Genomic DNA, 27,774 nt, shown 5'->3' with positions numbered 1-27,774 from the left:
AATTGAACCCAGGGCTTTTGTATGCTAGATGAGCACTGTGCTAACTGAGCTGCATTCCCAGCTCCAGGAATGGGCTTTAATGTGACATGTACTGTGAGGCGTTCACACATATGTATCATTTTGAGCCTTAACATCTTTCCTTCCCAATGTCCCTCCTTCCTCCTCAGGCTCTCTGCTCTCCCTGCATAGTCATGTTTCTGTTTTCAAGGCAGTTAGTTTTTGCAGATGAGAGAATAGATGCAATATTCATGCTTTTTAATATCGTTTGAAAATTATAACCCACATTTGTTAGACCTAGTGTTACCCTGCATTTCTTATTCTGTCCTACAAATTTGCATGGGTTTATGGTAGGCATCCAGTTAGAAGTGACAAAGCAATCTTAGATTGCAGAACTTTCCGGAGAAAGCTTGATTATCAGGTTTATGGTGATCACACAGCAATGTTTACAAATGGTATTCTAGGGTGTGCCATAGAAATTAAGTATATGACCTTAAAATGAGAAGTTATCTGTAAGCATAAATGACTGGTTTCGTATCTAGCATAGGAAAGTAACTTCATTCACTTCTGGATTGGCAAGCATGCAGAAAGTTATGGGTTTAATCCCCAACACTACTAAAACCAGGGCATGGAGGTGCATACCGCCTAGGAAATCATTAGAGCCACCCTGGGCTCGATAGGGAGTTCAGTGCCTTTTATATAGATAAAAATGAGCACTAATGATGGAAAAGGTTAGCTTCTGTTCCGACAGAGGTGGTTGGCATTGTAGTACATTTATAATTTCATCTCTTAGAAGGTTGAGGTGTGAGGATCCTGAATTCAGGATTATCCTGGACTATACAGTCTTCTATTTCATCTCAGAAATAGAAGACAACCTCAGAAAGATTAAACAAGATTAAACAAGAGTTAGCTAAAGGGTAGATGTAAGAAGTTTTCAATATTATCAGAGAAGATGTCATCCCTCCTCCCCCTTTTGTTTGCCTGCCTGCCTTCCTTCCTTCCTTCCTTCCTTTTTTCCTTCCTTCCGTCCTTCGTTCCATCCGTCTTCCTTCCCTCCCTCCCTCCCTCCCTCCCTCCCTCCTTCCCTCCTGTCCTTCCTTCTGTTCTTCCTTCCGTCCTTCCTTCCATCTTCAGTCCTTCCTTGACAGGGTTTCTCTGTAGCTTTGGAGCCTGTCCTGGCTGGCCTCGAACTCACAGAGATCCTCCTGCCTCCCGAGTACTGGGATTAAAGGCGTGTGCCACCACTGCCCGACTGATATCCCCCATTTTAAGATGACTTGAATGACGTAAGAATTTTAAGGTGTTATTCTCAAAATTATATTAAATGATGAAGTGGGAATTTGAAACTAAATTGAGCTAATAGTAAAGATTTTAGAATCACTGCATTTGTAATTAAATTTAAGTGTGCCGTGTATTGTTTACTCTGTTATAACAACTTAGTAATTATGATTTTATGGCTTAAATTGCAGTCTTGGTAGATGAGCCCCTTATTCATGCAACTACTTCCATTCCTTCGATGAATAATGCTAACTCAAATCTTGTGATGGATAAGAGAGAAATTATTGATATGATTAAACCAGACCATGTGGAAGGGATCCATAAATCTGGACCTAAAAAGCTGAAGATTGAAACTGACAAAGGTAGTATGAAAAATATGTTCTTTTACATTATAAAATTAGGATTTTGAGGCTTGGAGTGGTGTGCATTTTCTTATAGGCTCAGTAAATTGAAAAAGACTAACAAACATTGAAGTAAAAGACTTCTATCTAGTTCAGGATTTTTTACTTTTAAACACTGGACCATCTTTTTCTTGAGAGATTTTTTTGCCGTCCTAGGTATATATAAAGCTGGTACAACGAAACATTTACTGTTAATAAGTCAAAGCAATTTGTTTCAACAATTCTTTGGTATACATACAACCTTACCATTTGTTAAAGTTGAAAGGAAATTTGTATTCTAAGGAGGTGGATATGCTTGTTTATTTTTACATAAAAATTATGTAATTCTTAAATGTTAAGTATTTGTATTGCAGAACATCTGTATCTTTCTGAGTTGGTTGATATTTTGATTTCAAATTCTCTATGCTGAGAATGTGGCTTCATATAAATGTGTAGTACAAAATGACAGACGTGTTCAGGGCCATTCAGAAATGATGGAAATTCTGTCCTAAGCCTAGGCCAAAATTCATTTAGCATTAAAAAAAATTGAAACCTCAAGTTGGTAACTGAAACATCATTTAAAGAATCAAACATTCTAACAACGTAGTCTAGAGAACATTCTGGGGAATGACAGTGGGAAAGCACCCGTTCATTGTCTTCTGTCACTAAACCATGTGTCTGTGAGAGCAGAGGAGCTGGTGTGTGCTGCAAAGACTGTATGTTCCTCTGCTGTGGTCTTTGTTTGTTTTGACATTTGTGTACAAGCTGAGGTCATTTAGGAAGAGAGTTCCTTAGTTGGGAAGGTACTTCCTCCATCAGACTGGCCTGTAGGCGAGTCTGTGGGGCATTTTCTTGATGGTCGTGGGCCTAGCTTTCTGTGGGCAGCGACACCCCTGGAGGGGGCCCTTGGTTATTTAAGAAAGTAGACTGAGCAAGCCATAGGGAACAACACAGTAAGCGACGTTTGTGCTGACTTCCTTCCCTGACTTTCTGCAGTGATAGACTGTGTATGAAAACTGGGAGCCAGAAGAGGGTGTGTGATCTGGGACTGGATTTATAGATAGTTGTGAGCCCGAGTGTGGGTGCTGGGAATGGACCCTGGGTCCTCTGGAAGAACAGCCATTGATCTTAACTACTGAGCCATCTCTCCAGCCCTTAATAGACTGTGTTAGCTGGGCACATTCCTGTCCTTTAAATGCTCTGGGGCTACATAAAGAGATAGGGTCTCTATATATTTAAGATCAGTTTTAAGTTCGTATCAAAATTAAGTAGAAAATGCAGAGTTTTCATTTACTGTTCATTACTCACATGCACACAATCGTTATTTTAAACAAGTAGTGCAGCTGATGTGTAAAAGGCTTAGACTGGTTGCTTTGGGTCTCGGGTAGAAGTTCCTTGAAGAAAGGAAATTTGTTGCTTAACATGGAGTCCTAGGAAAATTAGAACAGGCGAATCCAGGAGACATTTCTGCATACAATGTCTTAAAGTATATTTGTATATATTAGATCTTTTTAGATGCAGATTGCCTTGTTATAATTATCCTAGACTTATTTCTCATTAGTGGAGTATGGTTTGCAAAGTCACAGCTATTAGAGTTAAATGAGAATACTGTGACTATGCCTGGTACAGATGCTGGTGTATACTAAGTGAGGATACTGTGACTATGCCTGGTACAGATGCTGGCGCATACTAAATGCCTAAATGTTTTTAAAAGTGAGGTAGGACTAGAATTCCTCAGTAGGTAAAGGTGTTTGTTTGTCAAGCCTGGTGACCTGAGTTCAAGCCTTGGGATTCAAACATGGCAGAAGGATAGAATCCCAAGCAAGTTGTCTTCTGAATTGCTCATGCTTGCTCCCCTCCTGAATAAACAAATAAATAAATAGAATAAAAAGCGAGAACATACTGGGAATTTAGTATCCTGCAGTCTGGGAAAACTTTTAGCTGATAGAACTTTTCCTAGGTGCAGATGATAGACACCTTGCTTTCTCTCTTGACTAAAGTATCTATTGTTACTTGACCTGAAAAGTCCATTTTCTTGTGGTTATTGACTTTCTGGGTCAGGAATGTTTTTTATGTTTACCTTTGCTCATAGTATTGCTTGGGTTGGGTCTCTACTGCTAACTTTCTCTTCCTTTTGTTTTTTGATTAAGAAAATGCTGAAGTGAAGTTTAAAGATTTCCTTCTGTCCCTGAAGACCATGGTGTTTTCTGATGATGAGGCTCTTTGTGTTGTAGACCTGCTGAAGGAGAAGTCTGGTGCCATAAAAGATGCTTTAAAGCAGGTAAGCATAGCTTTCGATTATGGCACAGTTTTCCAAATGAGAGGCACTATAGTAATTATTTCATATTCTGTTTTTAATGCCCTTATAGTCACATCTAAATGTTCAGGAATTCAGGAATGCTTTAGAAGTCATTTCATGTATCTATTCTAATTTATGCATAATTTATGCACTTGTTTAATTTATGCATAATTTATGCACTTGTTCAAGTCAAGCAACCTTTGAGTCATCTGCTGCTTTCACAAAAGCCAACTACTTAAAAATAGGCAAGATTTTTATGACTTTGAAGTCACTTGGCTCTTAACTAAGTTGGATCCCGCTTTGCTTTAACTAGAAGTTCTGATGAAGTCAGCGTCAAGGTGATTTCTAGATAGAAAACACAGATAATACTTTTGTGATCCAAGATTTCACATTAGAAAGACCCTAGAACCTTTCGTTCAGTGTTAGAGCATCTCTCTCTCTCTCTCTCTCTCTCTCTCTCTCTCTCTCTCTCTCTCTTTCTCTCTCTCCCTCTCCCCCTCATATCTCTTCAAGAACACATTGTTTTGGGCTGGACAGGTGTCTTAGTCTGTAAAGTGTTGATGCACAAGTGTGAGAATCTGAGCGTGATTTCTAGGACCCATCCCTGGGTACGTGGCAAACTATGATCGTTTAATAAATGGTTGGTGCTCAGTCTCTCATCGCTAGGACTCATGTTAAGTACTGGATGTGTGGCATGCCCTTACAGGCTTAGTGCCAGGGAGATGGAGAAGGAGGATCTGCTATGCTCACTAGTTTGCCAGCTGGCCAGCCCAGCTGAGTCTTTGAGCCCTAGGACTAAGGGAGAGACCCCGCCTCAAACAAACAAGGCTGACGACCTCGACACGTTCGTGTATTGCCCCTCCCCCATTTAGACAGTATACACTGCTGTGACCAACAAAAAATGTAAAATAAAAAACCTCCAAAACAAAACCCTTGCAACTAACATTGCGTTTATGGTCCATATTCACTATACTGTTATGTATACTGTGTTATACGGAAAATGTGGCAGGTTCGCAAGTATTAACTTGTATAAAAGATGACCTGGCATTCTGGGGTTTAGTGTCATGTGGTTGACTTAGTTTTCCTTACTTTCAGTCATGGTACACTCACACATCTACCTGCTTAGCTGGCTTTTAAACCTGTAACATGAGAGGGCCTGCTTGTTTGTGTTTCTGTCCTGCCCGCCCCCCCAGCTGTTTAGTCCCAGAGAAAAATCACACTGAGATCTCTCTAAGTTATAATGCTGATTGGCCTGTTAGGTCAGGCTTCTTACTGGCTAACTCTCACATCTTGATTAACCCTTTTTTTCTGATCTATTTTAGCCATGTGGCAAAGTACCTTTTTCAGTGGGGCAGCTCACATCTTGCTGCTTCGGTGGTCTGGGCAGGAGTGGGAGGAATCAACTTCCTCCTCCCCAGAATTCTCCTGCTCTCCTTGTATCATTTCCATTTCCTGTCTGGTTTTCCTGCCTACACCTCCTGCCTGGCCAATCAGCGTTTATTTAAAACATGATTGACAGATTACAGACAGTTCTCCCATGTCATAAACCCACTTGGGTTTTATCTGGAAGATGATGCTAGTGGGCGTTATCACCTGTCACCTGCAGTCGTCTAGCTTTTATTTTCTCAGACCTTTCGTCTGTTTTTCTGTGCATCTGTGAGGTTATCGTCAAGAGGAAAACCAAGTGATTTACTCAGCGTTTAAAATCCCCATTGGTACTTTTTTCTGCATGTAGACTAGTAGACTTTTTTAAAATGACTTTTTTTTTTTATTTCTTATTTTCCTCTCAGTGTTTCTTCTTTGTTATTTTTAAATTTATGTTTCCTAAACTTTATTTTCCTTGAGAATGTTTGTTTGTTTTTTACATCCCAAAGTTTTCCCTCTCGCTTCTCCTCCCACCCACGCCCTCCCAGGGATATCAGTCAGCCATTGTATGTCAGGTTGCAGTGAGACTAGGCACCTCTTCTCTCAAGGCTGGATGAAGCAATCTGGTAGGAGGAATAGGTCCTAGAAGCAGGCAGCAGAGTCAGAGACAGCCCCTACTCTCACTGTTAGGAGTCTCATGAGAAGGCCAAGTTGTAACATACATGCAGAGGGCCAAAGTCAGTCCCATGCAGGCTCCCTGGTGGTTGGTTCAGTCTTTGTGAGCCCAGGTTAGTTGGTCCTGTGAGTTTTCTTGTGCCCTTAATCCCACCTGCCACAGAATTTCCTGAGCTCCACTTAGTGTTTGGTTTCGGATCTCTGCATCTGTTTCCATCGGTTGCTGGGTGAAGGTGCTCTGATGACAGGTGGGCTGGGCATCAATCTGTGAGTACAGCAGAATATCATTAGGAATCATTTCATTGACTTTCTATTCTTCCAGTTGTGTTTGGTTCTATCCTCGGTCTCTGGGCTGTTCAGTCTCTGGGTCCTGGCCCTCAGGGCTGGGTTCCCTCTCAGGGTATGGGCTTCCAGGTGGGCCAGTCATTAGTAGGCCATTCCCACAGTTTCTGCCTCTTGTTTACTACATCTTGCAGGCAGGATAAATTGTAGGTCAAAGGGTTTGTGGCTGCATTGGTGTCCCAGTCCCTCCACTAGAAGTCTTGCCTGGTCACAGGAGATGGCTGGTTCAGGATCCGTGTCCCCTGTGGCTATGAGTCTTAACAGCTAGGGTCACCTTCATAGATTCCTGGGGATTTCTGTTGCTCTAGGTTTCTAGTTCATCCCAGAGATGCCTCCTGATTCCAGTTCTCTCCCAGTGCTCCCCCTCCATCCTTCCCTTACCTGATCCCTCTTGTTCCCATCCCCACTCTCCCTTCCAGCCCCTTCCACTAGCATCGTCTGCTCTGTTTCCCCTTCAGAGTGAGGTTTATGCATCTTTTTTCTTTGTCGTTGTGTTTAGTGACATTTTTCTTAGCACCCATTGCATGGTACTTGAACCAGCTCTTCTCTGACTCTTCCAGCACAGCAGTCTCCTCTCCGTGCTAGCATCACTTTCTCATGTGTGCCTAACTTAATTGCTAATACTCGATTGCTGTTCTGTCAGAAACTATGGAGGGTTTCTTGTCACAGCCTTGCAAACCTGTCCTTACTTCTGGGTATGTGAACAGTGCATCTAGCAAATCTGACATCTTACATTGTAGTGTACTAGCTACGTACAAACATACATACATAATACATACATGTAGCATGCTACCTAGACTGTGTGATTGTGCTAACAGTAGTCTAGTGTAAGTGACGTGTTTAAGACAATCAGCAAATATAAGTTACTTTGAATCTAAACTCAGATTGTTCCATTGCAGTTTTTGGTATTCTTTTAATTTTTTTGTTTTTCCTGACAGGGTTTCTTGGTGTAACCTTGGCTGTCCTGGAACTCACTTTGTAGACCATGTTGGCCTCAAACTTGGAGGTCTACCTGCCTCGGCCTCCTGAGTGTTGAGATCAAAAGTGTGCCCCACCACTGCTCAGCTTTCTTGCTACTCTTGGTTAAAGAATTTGTTCTTTGATCCATTTTTATTGTAGATGGGTGAATGTTTCTGAAAAGGTTTTAGTTATTTGTAGGATGTGGGAAGTTTGCAGCACGTGAGTGATTTCAGGTGACATTACTACCTAGCTGTTTAAAATTACTGTCCTTAAAGTTACAATCAACTGCATTTAAGTGTCTGTCGTATTATTAAGGATGTTGCTGCTGACTTATGAAGATAGTTATTTTATATGAAGCACTTTTGAAGTCTTAAAGACTGAATGACAAGTCAGAGTACCTTTGATTGTTTTTTTTTGTTTGTTTTTTTTTTAGTTTAGATAGGCCTAGCTAGAAGTTAAGTTGTTATTAAGGAGAACATTTGATGGTAAAACTCAAAGTGGAAATAAAAGTAACATTGTTTGGTCTGGTTGTAAATAGGCAGAAAAGGACACACTGGCATTCAGGTTCACAGTGTCCAGTGCCGATAGAAATAAATAAAAAGTAAAATTAACATTTTCTTCATTTACATATTCAATTATTTTTTTTTATAAAAAAGAACTACGATATAAATTTGTTCCTCATGTCAAATGGGACATTCTGGTTTTGCTTTGTTTTTTTTTTTTCTATTGGGAATGGTGCCTGTTGATGTCAGAGAACTGGGCACTGGTGGCATCTGGGCGTGTTGTGATGAGAGTTATTAAGCACTGTGTTTGATCTGCACTGTTCTGTCTGTTGTAGTTGGTGGTTTAGTCTTTTGGCATTTTGGGGGCCCACCACCCAGCTCCCCAATAAATCACACACAGAGGCTTATTCTTAGTTTTGAATCCCTGGCCTTAGCTTGGTTTGTTTCTTGCCAGCTTCTCTTTAATTATCTCCTCTATCTTTGGCCTTGGGGCTTTATCTTTTCCATCTCTGTACACCTTTTCTTTCCTAGTCTTTACTCCATGTCTAGCTGTGTGTTTGGGTGACTGGCCCCGAAGTTCTCCTCCTCTTGGCTCCTTTTCTCTTTCAGATTTTTCCTATTTATATTCTCTGCCCACCAGAGAATATAAATGCCTATCCTTGCTCATGCCTTGCTATTGACCATTCTGCTCTTTATTAGACCATCAGGTGTTTTAGACAGACAAAGAATCACAGCTTCACAGAGTTAAACAAATGCAGCATAACAAAAGTCACAAACCCTAAAATAATATTCCCTACAGCCTGTCTTTTCTTTTCTAGGCTTTGGGATGGCACATGATTGCTTTATGGTGAGAGGTCACATTTGATTTCATAGTCTCTTAATCTAATGGAAAAATAAGGAGGGAAATTGCTGTTTTTGACTTTTGGGCTTGTAAGTGTATACTTCTTTGTTAAATATGTTTCTACTCTAATTGTACTCTACTAATTTTGGGGTATGCACTGTGTTATGCACTATTGGAGTGACTGACTGGTATTTAGGAGTCATTCTATTTTTCTTCCCATTGACCCAAGGACTCTGATGCCAGATAGCTTACTCTCAGTTTTCAGTGGGTCATGTTAATTTACTCATTCTGTATTGATTTCCAATTACAGTCGAATAAAGGAGAATTGAGCTCTCTTCTGCATCAGCTTCAGGAAAAGGAAAGATTGCTCTCTGCTGTGAAAGAGGATGCTGCTGCCACAAAGGAGCGCTGTACGCAGTTAACGCAGGTGAAGACATTCTTAGTTAAGGGCTGCGTTTCCTGAGTCAACAGCAGTGAGGTCTTAAAGAGCACCCATGGTCCTTGATGTAATTCTCCGCCCCCCCCCCCCCCCCCCAGGGTTTCCCTGTGGCTTTGGTGCCTGTCCTGGAACTAGCTCTTGTAGACCAGGCTGGCCTCAAACTCCCAGAGATCCGCCTGCCTCTGCCTCCCAAGTGCTGGGATTAAAGGCGTGCGCCACCACCCAGTGTGTGCCATCTCTTCACCACCCACTTGACAGTGTAAAGCCTTTGTGTGCTTCTGACTAATGAGAAGTCAGTGGAAGCAGAGTCTGTAAGCCTGCTTCCTTATACTGAGCTTTAATATAGTTTGATGTGAATATCATTTAATACTGTTAATTTAAGTTAAAAAATAGATAAGTTACTTTTTGACATTTTGGTTATGAGCCTAGCCTTTAATGGCTAATTATTTCTCCATCCCACTAAGTTGCTTTTTAGTGACTAATCGTCCTGTATACTGGAGATGTGTATATGTAAACAGAGACTGCTTTTTCGTTTCCCAGACGCCCGATCCGAATAATCACACAGAAACTGTATTAATTACAACACTGTTTGGCCAATGGCTCAGGCATATTCCTAACTAGCTCTTACATCATAAATTAACCCATTTCTATTAGTCTATGTAATGCCATGTGGCCATGGCATTGCTTCATTTTCTACATGTCTTATTTCTTTAGGGACTGTCTTGTGGCCTCTCTCTCCATTGGCAGCTACATGGAGTCTGCCTGACTCTGCCTTCTTTCTCCTTGCATTCAGTTTAGTTTTCCCATCTACCTATATTCTTCCCTGTTACATGTTAAAGCAGCATCTTTATTAACCAGTGGTAATAAAACATATTCATAGCATACAGAGGGGCATCCCACACCAGTTAAATAGCTGGTAAAAAAAATAAACCTGACCTGACTTAATTACCTTTAGATAAAACTTATTAATGCTTTTGAACACTATATTTTATGTGGAGTTAAATAAAGTGCAGTACTTGTTTTTCTGTTTTAGTTTTGGCCAGTCTTAGGTTGCTTGGGCTACTCTAAAATTGGCTCTATAGCTGAGAATAACCTTGAACTCTTGATCTCCTGACTCCACTTCCAGATGCTGGGATTATAGATGTGTGTGCCATATACCTGCCTTTAGTATGGTACTTTTGTGTAAATACATTTAGTGTAAATCTTTTTTTTTTTTTTTTTTTTTGTAACTGCTGGCTGTTCTGGAACTTTGATCTGTAGACCAGCTTGGCCTCAAATTCACAGTTTCACCTGCCTCCTGAGTGCTGGGATTAAAAGTGTGCGGTACCACCTCCTGGTTTAGTGTAGTTCTTTAAAAAGGAATTTTTATGTGTATTGTATGTTGATATAACAGCTTTCAAATATAAGTCTTAAAAATGAAGTAAAGTATATAAATAGCTTCATAAGTTTTATGAAGACTTAAGTTCTGTCCCAGTTTCTTAAAGCTGGGCTGTAGTCATTCCTTCAGGTCACTAAACTTGCTCTTGCTTCCTTGCTTAGCTGTTGCCATGTCTCTTTTCTGCTGTAGACACACACTGTCCAAAGAGAGCCCTCCTTTGGTTTCCCCTTCTAGTATCCTTCCCGGCCTTTCACTGAACTCCAAAGGAGAGTAACAAACAATCACTATTTTGCCTTAAATTATTTATTTTTTTTAGGATCACATATAGGGTTTATTTTAGGTTTACAATCTTTAATGAGTAAATCAGAAAGTGCATTTGAAATAGAAGCAAACTAATGAGAGTCTGTACGATGAAGGAGTCGGGAAGAGTGGGGAGATACAGAAGACTCCTGGTTTCTTGGTTTTTAACCCCAACTCTGCTTTGTACCCAAGCTCTAATTGAGCATTCACGACTTTGATGCTCTTAAAACATTGCATCTTTGATAGTGTTATAATACCTTTTTCATAACAAGTTCTTCATAATTTTTTTTTCTGATTTGCTATTCTAGGAAATGATGACAGAGAAAGAAAGAAGCAGTGTAGTTATAGCCAGGATGAAAGATCGGATTGGAACACTAGAAAAGGAACATAATATATTTCAAAACAAAATGCACGTCAGTTACCAGGATGCTCAGCAGATGCAGATGAAGGTATGCTGAAGTCTTCGAAAGTAAGAGGAAATATTTCTGTTTATTTAATTCATAAGCTTTTAAGTGCCTTTTATGGGGTGGGCCATTGACATACAGTGGCAAGTTAAACTCACTCCTCATGCTAAAGTAAGTAAGTGTTTTGTGTGGAGATAAGGTGGGAAGGCTGGAACCTGATAGGGAAATACTCCATTGCCAGCAGAGGTGAGCATCGGGTGCTTTGCTGTAGTGGAGTGGGGAGGTGGGACAGAGTACTGATAGTAGAGAGGAGAGTTTTTAGACACAGTATCCAGACTGTGTTGAATCTTCTGAACTAACTTTGTCAAGAGAGAGTAAAGGAATGGGGAAAGGCTGTAAGAGTTACTTGGTGTAATTATTTATTCTCAGACTATTCATTGGCTCTATTTTGGGAACCCAGAACCTTGTGAGAAGTGCAGTTTTAAAGAAAAGATAGAGAAACAAGTATGGGCCTATTTAAAGGGTTCCCCTATGCCTGAAGATTGAACAGCCAGTGAATGAATTCAGGAAGCCAGCAGCGTGACTCATTCTTATTTACGGCGGTCACTCTGGCAGCAGTGGGGAGTGAAATAAGGGGCACTTGGAGACGCTAGCAGGAATCGAGTCAGAGCAAGGAGAAACCTGGTATTGTAATGAGAAGGTGTTGGACTGATCCAAAGATCAGATGGGCTCGGCATCACAGTGGGAGAGGGCTGGTGGGGAACGGTGATTCCCAGAGGGTCAGCAAGAGAGACTACTGTGTCCTGCTGTCCACGCACATTTCACCAGTCTCTGAATGTTCCCAGAGGTTCAGTTAGGTCTGGACAAATGATTTTGTACTCCTATCCTCCCTTTTTTCTCCCTTCCATCTCTTGCAGAACAAGGCTTGGATTTGTCATTTGTGGTTTTAATATTCCCCATAATGGAACTCTTCTAAATTGTTCCTTCCATTTGCTGGCTGACACTTTAGTTCTAAAGGACTGTACGGATCTGAGACTTAACATAGCTCATGTTAGATTCTTACTGGCCAAGGTGTTTTTATCTTCCAGTAGTTTGAGACGCTTTCCTTACAGTGAATCCTTTGACTTTATTTTCCAGTCTACAAATTTGTCTGAATTTTACAGATATTTTATGTGGAGCTGAGGCAGGTGAATATAAGAATAGCTTTTATAAGCTAAGGGACTCGGCTTGGTTTAGGCTGTGCATATACCCCTCTTAAGAATGCATCTAGCAACCTAGGATTCCCTACCTGCATTGAATTGCATGGTTGTCCCACTTCACCTCCAACAGTGAAATAGATTTCACCTTCTCTAACAACCTTTTTTGTGGTTAGTGTCTAGTAAGCATATTTTGGAACATACCAAGGTGCAGGCGGCAGCAGGCCCATCCAATCTGACCTAGTTTTAGATGGATGAGTGGTAAGGCAAGCTGTGTTCTCTGAGTAAATAGTGAAAAATCCCTGTTTACTTGCCTTCTTATAGTTGTGCATTAATTGATTGTGCATAGATTAAAACCAGATACAGGAAGCGACAGGTCTGTGTGAACAAAGGCTTACATCTCCTCTTAGCAACCAATTCTTTCTCCTGTACCCCATAAGCAAGGGCCTCAGACGGCAGCCAGGGGCGTTTGAGTGCTCTAGCTCAGGAAGCCGCTGCACACTTGGAGTGCGTCTCACCTGTTGATTTCCTTTCACTTCTGCCAGTTTGGTATCTGTGTGTACTTTTGTCAAGGTTTTGAATAAGGTGCCAAGAACCTGGAAACACCTAGTTCAAACAATTTAACCCTAGTAATATAGTATTCTTACATTCAGTTCTTTGCTTAGATTATATATATATATACACACACACACACACACACATACATACATATACACATACATAGACACATATAATTATATAGGATATAATTATATTATTCTATATATGATAATTATAACCCCTTACTCGTATGTTTTCCTTTGTATTCTAACCTATAATTGGTTCCAGATTTTTAAAATTAAAGTAACTGCTTCAGTCATATTACTGGTCTGATAAAAAAGTTTTCAGATTTTTCTTCACAGCTAACAAAGTTCAGTGTTTTCCACAGAAATAACAAATCGCAATAACAGAAGCGAGTGGCATTGTCAGGTTGTTGCTATCGCTGTTTCTGTGTCTGTTTCCTCTCCTGTCTTCTTAGTCCTCAGTCATGCCAGACATTCTCATCAGTGGGTTATTAAAGAACTGATTGTCATAGTTTGAATTTTAAAATGTGATCTTTTAAAAAATACCTATTTTAGTATTTTATGTGCATGAATGTTTGCCTGCATTTAATATATATGTACCACATGTATGACTAGTGGCCTTAAAGGTCAGAAGAGAGAATGGAATTCCCTGGACTTTCAAATAGTTGAGAACTGCCTTGCAAGTGCTGGGGATCTTCTTGGGTCCTCTACAAGAGCACCAAGTGCTCTTAACCCCTGTGCTGCCTCTACAGCCCAGTGATCTTTTCTTGATTACTATTTACGGCTCATGTGAAAATCAGTCAGCTGTTAGAGCATTTTCTAGTGAAGGTGAAAGGTTAATTGAATTCACTCATCTGCTTCTGTTGATAGATGACTTGTAGAGGTCAGAATGTATACATCTACATATGGAGTCTATAGACATCTCTGACAACTAGAAAAATACTTTCACGTTTGCTAGCTGAGTTAGTAAGATTATCAGTAGGTGTTTATTTCTCTTAATGGAGTAGCTTATATAGGAAAGGAAGACCTGTCCTTATGTGACTGTAAGAATCAGTGTTCTTTATTGTCTGATTTTATAATTCTGAAATTAAACAGTTATCGGTCAAAGGAATGTAAGAGTAGTAGTTGTAGAAGCTCTGGGGTGAATAGGAGCTACTTAGGAATCACATATATGCATGGTATACTGATGGGTATATAGCAGAATGCATATATTAATCATTGAACTTTGTATTCATGGAAATGGTGGAACCAGCAGTATGGCTTAGTGAGTAAAGGAACTTGATGCCAAGCCTGATAATGTTGAGTTCATTCCCCAGGACTGAGGTGGTAGAGAGAATTAATTCCCCAGTGTGTCCTCTGAACACAGATATGTACACACTCTTGCACAGCATACTATGCATAAACCAAATAGATATACTTAAAGAAGAACATGGCTAAGATGGTAGATTTTATGTTATTTATTATATGTTAGTTTGTACGGTAAAAAAAAAAAAAAAAACCCTGAGTGGTTTTCAAGTAGATTTTGTGGTGTCTGTTAGTTATGTTTAATTTATAACTTTATAAATGTGTTTATGTATCATCTATCTTTCTGTCTGTTGGCCTGTTGTTTTTTTGAGACAGGGTTTTTCTTTGTAGTAGTCCTGGCTGTCCTAGAACTAGTTCTGTAGACCAGGCTGGCCTCGAACTCACAGAGATGCACCTGCCTTCACCCCACCACCCCCAGTGCTGAGATTAAAAGTGTGTGTCACCACCACCCAGCAGTATATTTATAATATTTAAACTTTGACTGAAACTTTCATCTTACTATTTTTTTCTTTTTTGAGATGAAGGTCTCCATTTGTTGTCCTGCGTGGTCTGGAACTTGTGTGTAGACCAGGCTGCCTTCTGCCTCCCAGATGCTGGGGTTAAAGACGTGTGCCAAGTCATCCAGTTTACAACTTTAAACATATTGTTAATAGAATGTTGACTTCTTCTGGAGTCAGGACGCGGCACTTCTGTGTTGGGTGTGAGAAGTCCCAAACTTGATATATGCTTGTTTCTTATCAGGGTGTGAGAGTAGCTGTTGGTCGGTTAAGGTCTGAGCTAGGTGGTTTGTACTCACTTTCCATTCATTGCTAAGCAGCTTTTCCTTTGTCTTCATACTGACCTGAAAAGGATGGTTTGGATTTCATTTTCTTAATGCTTTTTACTCTTTTACTATGATGGAATTTCTCTTAAAGGTGGCTTTGCTGATCTCTGTTTTCTAAATCTTATATTTTAAAATAGTTTCAGCAAGTTCGGGAGCAAATGGAAGCAGAGATAGCTCATTTGAAGCAGGAAAACGGTATTCTGAGAGACGCTGTCAGCAACACTGCCAGCCAGCTGGAAAGCAAGTATGTTTCCTAATTCTCCTTTTCCACTAAATGACAAACTGTTTTCTTCTTTTTTCTTTTGTCATCAAAAGGATGCTTGATAGTAACTGGTTAGACTTCTTCCATTGCTTCTAAACTTGTTGTAAGAACAGCTGTTTCTTTGCGTGAAGGGCTCTGGCTCATGTAAGCCTCTGTGCAGCTGCAGCCCCCGAGCATCACTGTCGCTGTGGAGCAGCTCACACGTGCTGGAGCCGTCTGTTTCCAGCCCAGCACTCCTAACTTCATTACTTTGAGAAGTACCTGTCATACTGATTTAAAAAGCATAGTCTTGGTCCTCCTACCTCTACACAGATTGTGATCCAGGGGCCCAAAGTGGAGCCCAGGTGGTTCATGAGCCATTTGAGAAACCATTTCTTAGAGAGTCTAGTGGTTTTACACAAAGTAAGCACTTTTTTTTTTTTTTTTTTTTTTTTTTTTCGAGACAGGGTTTCTCTGTGTAGCTTTGGAGCCTGTACTGGAACTTGCTCTGTAGAGCAGATGGGCTTCAAACTCACAGAGATCCCCCTGTCTCTGCCTCCTGAGTGCTGGGATTAAAGGTGTGCGCCACCACCGCCTGACCCAAAGTAAGCAATCTTAACTGGTGATTTTTTTCAATAATGAAGTAAAAGCTTATTCATTAGAATTCAGAATGCTCTCTTCTTCCTGACAATAGGACAAGTCCTGCTACAGTGATGTTGGTATTAGGAAGGTGATTTTTTTTTTTTAAGATTTAATTTAGCCTATGAATATTTGCCTCTGTGTACCACATATATGCCTTCTGCCTATGAGGGGTCAGAAAAGGGTGTTGGATTTCCTAAAACTAGAAATAAGGATGGTTTTGAACAAATGTGGTTGATGGGAACTAAACCAGGGCCTTCTTCAAAAGCAACAAGTGCTCTTGACCTCTGGTCTTTCTCTCCAACCTCCATTTTAAGAAGCTTTTAGATTAGTTTAATGATAACATTGTCTGTTCATGCTCCTGAGTTTTTGGTTTTCTGTTTTTAAAAATATTTTTTAGTGATTTTCAAATTTAAAGTTATTTTGTTATTGTTAAGTATATGCCACAGCATGAGTTTCCTGTCCTGTGTTCCATGGACTGTGTGTATGGAGGACACAAAACAGCTCCTGCCACCATGGAATCTGGGGACGGAACTCAGGTGGTTGGGCTGCGTAGCTTTTACCCTCTTAGCTATCCTTTCTGCTCTGTAGTGTGCTTTTTAGAGTTTGCCATTTTGATTTGAATTATTTAGGAGTACACTAGTATACTTAGGGGAACAATGTTACCACCTAGTCACTTTCCTTTACCTTTGCCCGGAGGTGGGGTGCTAGCTCAGCACAACTAGCATAGCTAGCATATGTTGTTCTTGTGAGTTCATTGTGTGTGTAACAGCGCAAAGCCCCTAATCTAGCCACTGTTTTCAGGCAGTCTGCAGAGCTAAATAAACTGCGCCAGGACTGTGGGAGGCTGGTGAGCGAGCTGAACGAGAAGACAGGGAAGCTGCAGCAGGAGGGAGTTCAGAAGAAGAACGCAGAGCAAGCTGCTACCCAGCTGAAGGTGACGCCACCCTGCCTCTTTATTCCATGTTGTCAGTGTTATTGATGTCCAGCTTCATAACATGAATGTGTATGTGGAGTTCAGAAACTTAGGATGGAGTTTAATGAGACCCACGCTGTAGGGCTCTACTTCTTCAAACTTATATCTTGATGAAAGAATGTGGGCCTGGATTTGAAGCTAAAGACCGAAGATAATTAAAAATGAAATCAAGTGTTCGACACATAAGGGTAGAATTTTGTTTTATATGTGGTGGTTAGAGTCTACACATGTAAGGAAAAAAGTTATTTTAGAAAAGAACCTTTAACATTACTTTCATCATCTGTAACTTGAATTTCTCATCAATTTTGGTAGAACCCCTCCCAGCATTGGAATTCCCCCAGCGTTGGAATAGTTTGTTTTTCCCTTCTTTTGAACACGACACTAAAGTACTCCAAGGGTTTGCACTTGAGCCCATGGTGTACAAAAATCTTACTATTTTCCCGATCCCAGATGGTGGTTTGTGTGCTGAGGTGCGTACACTCTGAGGAGTTGTGGAGGGTTGCTCAGGCTGACTGAAGGAAAAGCAGGTTTATTCTCTCATATTACATCAACTCTGGAGTGTGTTGTGAGGAATGACAGCTACTCATTCCTCCTTTTACTGAGAAAAAAGATTTTTTTTTTTTAAACTTTATTTAACCTTATTTCATGTACATTGGTATAATGATGTCAGATTCTCTGGAACTGGAGTTATAGACAGCTGCAAGCTGCCATGTGGGTGCTGGGAATTGAACTCTGGTCCTCTGGAAGAGCAGTCAGTGCTCTTAACCACTGAGCCATCTCACCAGCCCGAAAAAAGATTTTTTAAAAAATATGTTAGTTCAATTTATAGAGGTTATGTGCAATCTCACTGTGAGATCCTTCATCCATATTGATATATAGAACACCCAGAGGCTGGTTCCAGACGCTTAGAAGTTATATAACTTGATTTCTTTCTTTCTTTTTTTTTTGTTTTTTTTAAAGTTTTGATGAATCCTTTGTGAAAATGATCTTTCCTTTAATACTGGGTTTCCTGGGGGATTTACTGCTGATATGGATGAGGAAATGTGTTCTCTATAGATATGAATAAATAAGAAATGGCATTACAATTAATAATCTTAGATTTTTTGTCATATGTATATTTCTAAATAGGAATTTTAATATTGAGATTTAGCAATAAACGTTCTAGCTTGTCTCTTAAAAGCTTATGGTAGATCGTGCAGGTGGATGAGATCAGGATGCAGCAGCAGCCTCTGTCTGGTCTGAGATGTTGGAGGAGACGGTGGATGTGCATAACAAATGCCCCGCCTTTTACTACTGAAATCTTGTCTGTTTGTGTTGACTTTCCTTTCCCCCTGTGTTCTTTCTCTTTTTAAATACCAAGGCTCAACTACAAGAAGCTGAGAGAAGGTGGGAAGAAGTTCAGAGCTACATCAGGAAGAGAACAGCAGAGCACGAGGCAGCACAGCAAGGTGCATCCTGGGAACTCCTGCTGTCTACCCTCAGAGGAGGGTTATTGTCATCTAGTCGAGCTGAATAATATTAGGTTTTGTCCTTTGGGATTGTCTTATCTTTTCATTCTCTGTTAGGTATTTTAAAGTGAGCAACCGTGTAGCCTTGTCTGCAGTGCTGCTGCAGGAGGATTAGGGCAGAAGAGCATGGTCATGACTTTGGTTTCTTTCTGTGGTTTGCCTTTGGTCTGGTCAAGATTCCTAGACTTGTGAAGAAGCAAGCTGTTTTCTTGGATCTGTCTACCTTAGTAGTAGTTGTTAACTTCGTCCCTCATCCATGATTTGATGCATTCATGTCTGCTGTTTTTAGTCCTGCCGTTGCCTTTTGTCTTAGTTAGGATTTTTGTTGCTTTGATAAACACCATGACCAAAGTCAGCTTGGGGAGGAAAGGATTTATTTCATCTTAGAGCTGTAATCTATCGTGTGGGGCAGTCAGGGTAGGAATTTAAGGCGAGAACTGATGCAGAGGCCATGAATGAACCCTGCTTACTGGCTTGCTTCTCATGATGTCTTTTTCTTCTTTGTTTTGGTTTTTCAAGACAGGGTTTCTCTATGTAGGGCTGGCTATCCTGGAACTTGCTCTGTAGACCAAGTTGGCCTGCCTCTGCCTCCTGTGCTGGGATTAAAGATATGTGCCACCACCAACACCTCGTCTCATTCTACCTTCTTATAGCACCCAGAACCACCAGCCCCATGGGGGCACCACCCTGGGCCCTTCCGCACCAGTCATCAAACAAGAAAATACCCTACGGGTTTGTCCACAAGCCAGTCCTCTGGGAACAGTTGCTTGATTAAGATTTCTTTTTTCTAGGTGATTCCATCTTTGTTAGATTACATGAAAACTAGCTAGCATATCTTTCATGCTTGAATACGGCTTCACATAGGATAGATAAGAGTTCTGACTTGTCAGCTCTTTGTTTTCCTCTGAATGTACACAAGATACTTTAAGACTTGTACTTTTATATAAAGTTGGTATTTCTGTTAAGATACTTAAAAATTTAACATTTTATCATTAAAACACAGGAATCTTGCTAAGAAGGCTGTCAGTATAAACCTGATAGCTCTAGAGTAAAATGGCACTCTTTATTTAAAGATTTTCATAGGTTTATCTTTTTTATTGTTTGTATATGAGTATTTTGCATGCATGTATGTATGTATGTGTATCATGTGCATGTATGCTTAGTGCCCAAAGAGGTCAGAAGAAGGCATGGGATCCCCTGGAGCTGGAGTTATAAATGGTTGTGAGCTGCTGTGTGCTGGTCCTTTGTAAGAGCCACGAGTGCTCCTAACTCCCGAGCCATCCTCAGCCCCATAACTATGCTCTTTTACTTTCTATGATTTACCTCGTATTTTTGTTTAACTGTTGTGCTCTAACTGATCTTGCCATTAGAGCCTTAGTATTTTACTCCATATTTTTAAACAAATGTAATCCTGATCCTTAGTATTCATTTTTTAGTGTTTCTTTTTAAAATAAACTTTATTATAAAAAAACCTTGTAAATCAAACAGATGCAATTTTATATTTCAATGAACTCAGAGTAGTTATTCCAGAGCTGAGGAACTCTGTTTACACTTTCACTATCAAATACATTTATATACATTTATTCAACACCAAAAAACCCCTTGTGCATGTGTATGTATGTGCCATGATGGACATCTGGGTTGGTTTTGATTCTTTGCTGTAGTGAGTAAAGCAACAATAAAGAAGTGCTTCCTCTCAGCAGAAACTGACTTCTCGTTACAGAAAGTAAAGCCTTAATCTCACTCCTCCCCTTGTATCTCATCGTCCTGAGCTGCTGATGGATTTCCATGACCTCAGGAGTCATGTTTTTGTCAGCATGCCAATAATGGGATGGTGACGTAGGATATTTGTTAAAGCGTATTTGTTCCTTTGCTCTGTTTATTTCCTGAAGCTTATTATTACTTTGTTTTGCCCTACTTGATGCTATTTTATTTTAAAATTTTTGTCTAATGTTAAATATTTTTTAATCCACTGCCCCTCAACATCTTGGGTGCTAGAAGCAGGGAGTTGATCTTTCCTGAAGGTCTGTCTTCTGTAGTGCTTGTTACTTTCAGGCTCCTCCACAGTCGTCTTCCTAAGACTTGCGTCCTCTCTCCATTCTGTTTGGAGTCTGTTCACTGCCACGGTCCCCTTCTGTCATTGAATAAAGCTTGGTTTTCACTAGCTGCATTTGAGTATGCCTGGAAGTGCATTGACCTTCAGTAATCTGAATTCATTTTTACTGTATTGGATTGGTTTGACTGGAGGCTCAGTTATTCTGTTCATTCTAGACCTTTTTGTGATGAGTTGTTAGTCAGCAATAATTTCATCTATAGAATTTTGACATCATGAACTTAATGCTGCTTTAACTGTTGGTAGTAAATATCTTGAGTAATAACCCCAGATCTATTCATTATATTTTAATTTTCAGGAGTTCTTTCTGAGTTATTTTGTTTTATAGATAGGAGAACTTACCTTTCTTAATGGAGACACATGCTCATGCAGAGCCACATGTTTCCATCTGTGGTCGTGGCTGCCTGCGACTGTGGACTGTTTGTTCATCAGACAGGCCGTGGTTCTCATGCTGCCTGCTCTCTCCTCATTGTTCTTTCTGATTGGGTGTTTCCCTTCCTCTTCTCTGCCAAGTTAGTGGTTGTCTTTAAATTTACTTTGTCCTCATTTATTGTGATTTTGCGTTAGGATGGCTTATATGTACTTTTTTTTGATATGTTTTTTTGGGGGTGTTATCTGTGGGGAGGATGAAAGGCAAACAGAAAAATTACCTTTCATTTCAGATTATTTAAATGACATTTTAAATGTCAGCTTTTACATAGGAAATTTCCTTGGTGTCTTTCTATGTAGCAAAGTTCAAGGAATTTACATGAAATTTGCTAGCATAATTATTCATATATCTCTGGGGAAATAAAGAGTGTTTTCAAGAACTGGTAGAATCACTTAAAATTTTTATATTCCATTTAGTTAATGTTTATTGAGTTTTGTGGCACGTCTTTGGGCACAGCTTTTGCTATGGAGGCAAAGCAATCTCTGACCCAGAAGAACAACAGGAGTTAGACAAGGTGGCTAGTGTTATACAGGGAAGGACAACCTGCTGAGACTGCAGAAGGGAAGGGGGAGATCCGTGCAAGTGCTCCAGAGAAGGTGACACATACCAGGAATGGAATGGGTGAAAGAAAGGCATTTTGTAAGATGTAGTATTTTTGTTTCCTACAGATTTGCAAAGTAAATTTGTGGCCAAAGAAAATGAAGTCCAGAGTCTGCATAGTAAGCTCACAGACACCTTGGTATCAAAGCAGCAGTTGGAGCAAAGACTAATGCAGTTAATGGAATCAGAGCAAAAGAGGGTGAGCAAAGAAGAGTCTTTGCAAATTCAAGTCCAGGTATTTGTTTTCTTTATTTAAAAACGAGTGTATTTATTTGTTTACATGTGTAACAGTAATAAAGATCATGCATTTGAGAGAGAGGGAGAGAAGCAATTGGAGAGGTTGGGGGAATGGTATAATTATATTTTAATTTATATTAAAAATTAAAAAAAAGAAAATATAAAACTTATGTGAATACATTATATTCAAATAAACTTTCATTTCATTGTCTAAATCATTAATAAAATGGAATTAGGATAAATGTGATATGTCTTAATTCTAAATAGTGGTAAATAATTAACATTTAATCTATGAGCATTTGTTTAAAGATGAGCTCATCCACTTCCTTAGGACTTCTTGTTATAGTATCAGGGACAGTAAAATAGTCTAGATGTCGTCCTTGTAAATTAGCAAAATGAAATGCCTAACTGCTTTAAACAAAGACAGTTTAAAGATAAACCAAGAACATGTAAATCATTGTGTTCATGTGCACGTGGGTATTTATTAATAAGACATTTGTCCCCTCTTTTTTTCCTGTTGATGAAAAGGATATTTTGGAACAAAATGAGGCTTTGAAAGCTCAGATTCAGCAGTTCCATTCCCAGATAGCTGCCCAGGTAATGGTGCACTTTTACTTGCTTGCTGTTAATCCTAGCTTTCCAGCTGTTTGAACAATTATCTGAATGCCTGTGTAGTGCAGACTTCAGTAGTTGGGAGACTAGTCAGTGAATCAGTATGTAGTGGCCCGCGTTTCAGACACTTAGTGCTTGGGAAGCACTAAGAACCCCAAATCTGTATAATTAGAAGGGTTAAGTGAAAGCACTCTCCTCTGGGAAAAATGCTCCAAACTCTGTCACAAAGCAAAAGAGATAGCCAAGTGGAGCCTAGAGTAGGGACTGATGTATTGATTGATGCACTGCCACACCATAGTAACGTAGCCTCAAGAATCTCACACATGACAGAGGGCAGCTGTGTTAGCTACAGCTCCCAATTTAAAATGTGTGCTTCAGTTTAGTTAATGGTAAACATTGCACAGGTTTTTTTTTCTTTTTAATTAATGGTATGGTAAGACCTGCGATTTGACATCATTGCCCCATGCTTTGATTGATTGATAGATCACCTTTGGAATATAAATGATAAAACATTTAGAAAAAATGAAAGTTTCCACAAATATATGTACTATAAATTTCAGTTCAACTTTTAAATTATCAAAATTATTTGTAGCAACAAGTACTTGAAATTTGAGTCTTGGGCTGGAGAGTTGGCTCAGCAGTAGAATGTGCCTGCTGCTCTTTGAGAGGATCAGAGTTCAGTTCCCAGCGCCTGTACCAGGCAATTCACAACTGCCTGTAACACCAACTCCAGGGGACCTAATGGCCCCTCCATCTGAGCGCATGTGTCCATGCGCCCCCATCTTACAATATTCAAAATAAAAACAAATCTTTAAAAAAGAAATTTGACTCCTATGTTAAAAGTGATTAAAAGTGTCTTTTAGAGTTCAAACTCCAAAGTTTTTTGTACATAATTTTTTTTTTTTTCTGAATTGCTCTCTTGTAGAGGTGATAGTTTAAAATTCACTGAGGCTGGATTGAGATCTTTATCATCAGAAATGTTAGCGAGTGCTGAGAGCCGTTAGCAGGGGAGGGGAGCACATGCTTCCTCGCCACTGTCTGATCATTTCAGGAGACTCTGCTGAGGAAGAGATGCACAGGGGTAGAGATGGCCTTTGTGAATGAACCTGTGCCTTATGTACTTGTTATGTGTCATTTTTATAGTCCTCAGGCCTGTCCACTTGTTTAAATCTTAATATTCCGTGACGTGGTATGTAATTTCCTAATACTGGCTGTTGGTGATCAGATGTGCTTTCAGAATGACGGCTACTCACCATAGGCCAGATATGTCTTTAACAACTTTATATGTTAATTTCTCTTTTTTTTAAAGCTCTGTTGTGATTATTATTGTACAGCTTTTAAGCTTTTTGTCAATTGCTCTTATGTTGATAATGTTTTTCTTTCTCAGACCTCCGCTTCAGTTCTAGCAGAAGAATTACATAAAGTGTAAGCCTGCATTCTACACTTCTCCTATAATTGTGTCATAACGACTAACAGATACTTGTTTGATACAATTCAGAATTATGTTCATACTCTGATCTGTTTGAAAAATTACTCTAAACTCTATTTTGCTCTTTTCTGTTAGCCTGTGTTTGTTTAGTCTCCAAACATTGCATGTTTTTGTTGTTATTGTAGAAAGAGCCTGTCAAATGTTCCTTCATTCGGGATATTGGTGATTATGTAGAGGAGGCAGTTGTGTTTTCAGAGGTAGTGGAACGAAGTTAGTGCTTGTTGTGGCTCTTCTGCATCTAGCCCTGTGACAGTAGCCTGTACACCCGGGTATGCGTTGTTTTCTGCTGCATAACTACAGATACGGCTCAGTTGTTTGCAGATGATCTATAATCTAGTTTGATGCCAGACTTCTTAATGTAAATTAACTTCTTTGACTCAAGTTTAAAACAGTGGATCTCTCTATGTATCCATCTATGTATCTATGATTCAAGGCCTCATTCTGTTTGAGTTTGTGCTGATCCTCCTGCCTTAGCCTCTTGAGTATAGGTGTGAGCCGTCATCTTGCTCTGACAAAGGACTATTGTGGACTGCAGGAGTACCTTCCCAGAGAAGGCTCTCACTGTCAGCCAGACAACTCAAATTTTATTCTCTGGTCTCACATGCTGGAAGGAGGAAGCAGACTTTCACAAGTTGTCTTCTGCCACAGACGCACTCAGATACACACACACACACACACACACACACACACACACACACACACTTTCTGTCATGCACACACGCACACACCACACTGTCTTCTGACACACATGCCTGTACATACACACACACTGTCTTCTGTCACGCATGCAGGCATGTGCACACACACACTGTTTTATGCGTGCACACACACACAGTCTTCTGTCACTCACGCTCACACACATATTGTCTTCTGTCATACACGCACGTGCACACACACGCATGCACGCTTGATATTTTAGGGTGCTATGCTTTGTGACAGTTATTTGTAGACTAAGTAGAGTCTGTAGAAAGAGAAAGTACAGTTATATGAAACTTAGTTACGATTATTCTTTCTAGGTAATGATTATTAAAAGCACAAATGTATTTCCTTTTTGAAGGATTGCAGAAAAGGACAAGCAGCTAAAGCAGACTGAAGATTCGTTAGCAAGTGAACATGACCACTTAGCAAGCAAAGAGGAGGAGCTCAAGGTAAGCAGCTCAGCTTCTGCTGTAGTATTTTATAGGATCCACATTGAAGACTGTAGTCAGTATGTGTTATATAAAGGATGGCAAAGGCTCTGGAGTGCATCACAAAGTGCTTCTTATTTCCGAGCTATGAATACTTTAGCTCTAAGAGGAAAACCCAAAAGGTTTTACTCAGATGATACATTTCATAACAATTTCAGAAATTTGGCAAGTAACAGAAATTGATGATGCTTCTTTTTGTTTTAGGAAATTTGTAATTTGAGACTTTTGCCTAACACTTAAAGTGGTACAGATATGCTGCCACAAGTTTAAAGTAAATTTTATCAAACTCTTTTAATACTGTGTACTTTTCTTTTGCTCTAGGATATACAGAATATGAATTTCTTATTAAAAGCTGAAGTGCAGAAGTTGCAGTCCCTGGCTAACGAGCAGGTGGATGGGTTTTGCTATTTACCTCTGAAGAATTTTGATTTGCCTTTTCTTGTTTGTTTGAGGCTGTGAGCCCAGCTTTCTGTGTATAAATACTGTCTATAATGATTACTTATGTTTGGCTTTGGGATGTATTATTGAGATCCTCTGCACAGACCACCTAGATGTCACCTGTTCATATTGGAATGTTCATATGATACAATGAATTCATCATTTCTGAGATAGAAGAGATTGTTAAAGCAGTCTTAATGTATTGCTTACTTTAGTATTTTCCTTTTATTGTATAAAAGTGAAACTTTTTATTTGGAAAAATTGACCTCTGAGAAGTAAAAACTAATGGACAATAAAAAAAGAAGCACATAGTTTTGTTATGTTTTAATCCAAGTGTGTAGAAATACAGTTTTTGTATGGTTAGATGAATAGTTTTATGGTTTTCTCAGAAATGATAAGATTTTCCTTTCTTTCTGCACACAGGCCGCTGCAGTGCATGAGGTAGAGAAGATGCAGAAGAGGTGAGTAGTGTGCTCTGTGCAGAGAAACTGGTGCTCACGTCCATGCGCCGTGCTGCTTGAGCTGAGGCTGACGGGCTGAGCTGGTCGTAACTGATTCTTCTTCTCATAGTATCCATGTAAAGGATGATAAAATAAGAGTGCTTGAAGAGCAGCTGCAGCGTCAGATCACAAGCAAAATGGAAGAATTAAAGGTGTGTGATTAAGCCTGTGAACTTAACTTTCTCAGAACAACTTCATATGAGTTTAGTTATAATGACTAAAAATGCTATTTTTTTTAACACAGTCATTTGGAAACATTATTTCTTTAATTTATTTGGTGACTTAGTGATTTTCTGTTGATTTTTCGAGGCAGGGTTTCTCTGTAGCATTGGAGCTGTCCTGGAACTAGCTCTTTAGACCAGGCTGGTCTTGAACTCACAGAGATCTGCCTGCCTCTACCTCCTGAGTGCTGGATTAAAGGTGTGTACTACTACCACCTGGCTGTGAATAGTGAATTTTTAATAGACTTTTATCTTTAAATAAATGTTTGAAATTTATTTTGCCCCAAGCATTCCTTGGCAATCTTTAAATGAGTACTTTACATTTGTGCATAGTTTTTTGCTGTCTATGCAGTTGCTGCAGTGCTAATCTCTGTTGAGCTCTGAATTTTTATGTATGTATGTGTTGTCTGAGGTCCTGTGGTCATTCAGTCCCAAAGAATCACACAGAGGTCTGCATTATTTATAAGTTGATTGGCCCATTAGCTCAGGCTTCTTATTATAACTAATTCTTATAACTTACATTAGCCCATAATTCTTGTCTGAGTTAGCCATGTGGCTTGGTATCTTTTTTGGCAAGGCAGTCACATATTGCTTCCTCTGCGGCTGGGTCAGGACAGCAGAAAGAGCTTTCCTCTTCCCAGCATTCTCCTTTTCTAGTCTCACCCCCCCCCACACACACACACTTGCTGCTTGGTTGTCCCACCTATACTTCTTGCCTGGCTACTGGCCACTTAGCGTTTTATTAAAATAAAATTGACAGGTACAAATCATTGTCCCACAGCATGTATGTATGTAATTGCCGCGTTGCTGTGAACAGTGTGGAGTTGCTTGTTGAAAAAATCTCAATTCAGATGATTACTGCCGTTCTCTTTCTCAAAAAGTAAATTGGGTTTTATCCCTCCAGATTCTGAATGACCAGAACAAAGCATTACAGTTGGAAGTTCAGAAGCTACAGGCTGCTGTTTCTCAACAGGTGAGGGTTTTCATGGAGTGCAAGAAGGTCTAGTGAGAAACCAACTGATGGAGAAATTGTGCTGAAAGTTAGATGTGTCTTCCCATGGCACCTGCCCGTTTTGTGCTTACCAAGGTTCAAAATTAAAGTTTTGTGTCTCTGAGATGAAGCAAATATTAATCTTTTCATTAAGTATTTTACAAAAAAGAAAGAAAAGTCCTGTTTTTGTAGTCTTTACCTTTTCATACGGTCAGTATGGTTTCTCAGGAGTGTAGGTTTGAGACTTAGGAGCACTTTGACATTGCTAACATCTCTTCACTCACTTAGTCTTTCACACCAGAGTTGTACCAAATCATCTCTTAGAATTGAATGACAAAACTTAAATATCCAAGTCATTTCTTTTTATTTAAAATGCGTGTGTGTGTACACACATGTACATATGTATGTGTATAGTAGCAATTAGGATGATAAGGAATACACACACACACACACACTCCCTGTCATCTAACTTAACAATACCTGTCCTCCTAACGAGTGGCACTGCTTTATTAGCCAACCTCTAGTTGTGTCTTTTCTTTGCTGC

General features: G+C 39.7%; 1 protein-coding gene across 23 annotated transcripts in view; it reads left to right on the top strand.

The window, feature by feature from the left end:
* Ktn1 (kinectin 1) overlaps positions 1–27,774 on the top strand; it is a 100,527-nt gene that overhangs the window by 22,917 nt on the left and 49,836 nt on the right. For all 23 annotated transcript variants that reach the window (XM_085698492.2, XM_085698494.2, XM_048430054.3 and 20 more), the window contains 15 exons: positions 1,467–1,637; positions 3,806–3,936; positions 8,951–9,067; positions 11,066–11,206; positions 15,186–15,292; positions 16,733–16,865; positions 18,265–18,352; positions 21,624–21,790; positions 22,321–22,389; positions 23,792–23,829; positions 24,951–25,041; positions 25,402–25,470; positions 25,942–25,979; positions 26,089–26,170; positions 27,144–27,212. In XM_085698492.2, the coding sequence (XP_085554618.2) occupies positions 1,467–1,637; positions 3,806–3,936; positions 8,951–9,067; positions 11,066–11,206; positions 15,186–15,292; positions 16,733–16,865; positions 18,265–18,352; positions 21,624–21,790; positions 22,321–22,389; positions 23,792–23,829; positions 24,951–25,041; positions 25,402–25,470; positions 25,942–25,979; positions 26,089–26,170; positions 27,144–27,212 (1,511 nt within the window). The remainder of the gene's footprint in view (positions 1–1,466; positions 1,638–3,805; positions 3,937–8,950; positions 9,068–11,065; positions 11,207–15,185; positions 15,293–16,732; positions 16,866–18,264; positions 18,353–21,623; positions 21,791–22,320; positions 22,390–23,791; positions 23,830–24,950; positions 25,042–25,401; positions 25,471–25,941; positions 25,980–26,088; positions 26,171–27,143; positions 27,213–27,774) is intronic.

The sequence above is a fragment of the Myodes glareolus genome, chromosome 12 (assembly GCF_982192425.1).
Source record: "Myodes glareolus chromosome 12, mMyoGla1.1, whole genome shotgun sequence".
Taxonomy (NCBI): Eukaryota; Metazoa; Chordata; class Mammalia; order Rodentia; family Cricetidae; genus Myodes; species Myodes glareolus.
The sequence above is the reverse complement of the archived record's forward strand: the minus strand, read 5'-3'. Positions and strand labels throughout refer to the sequence as shown.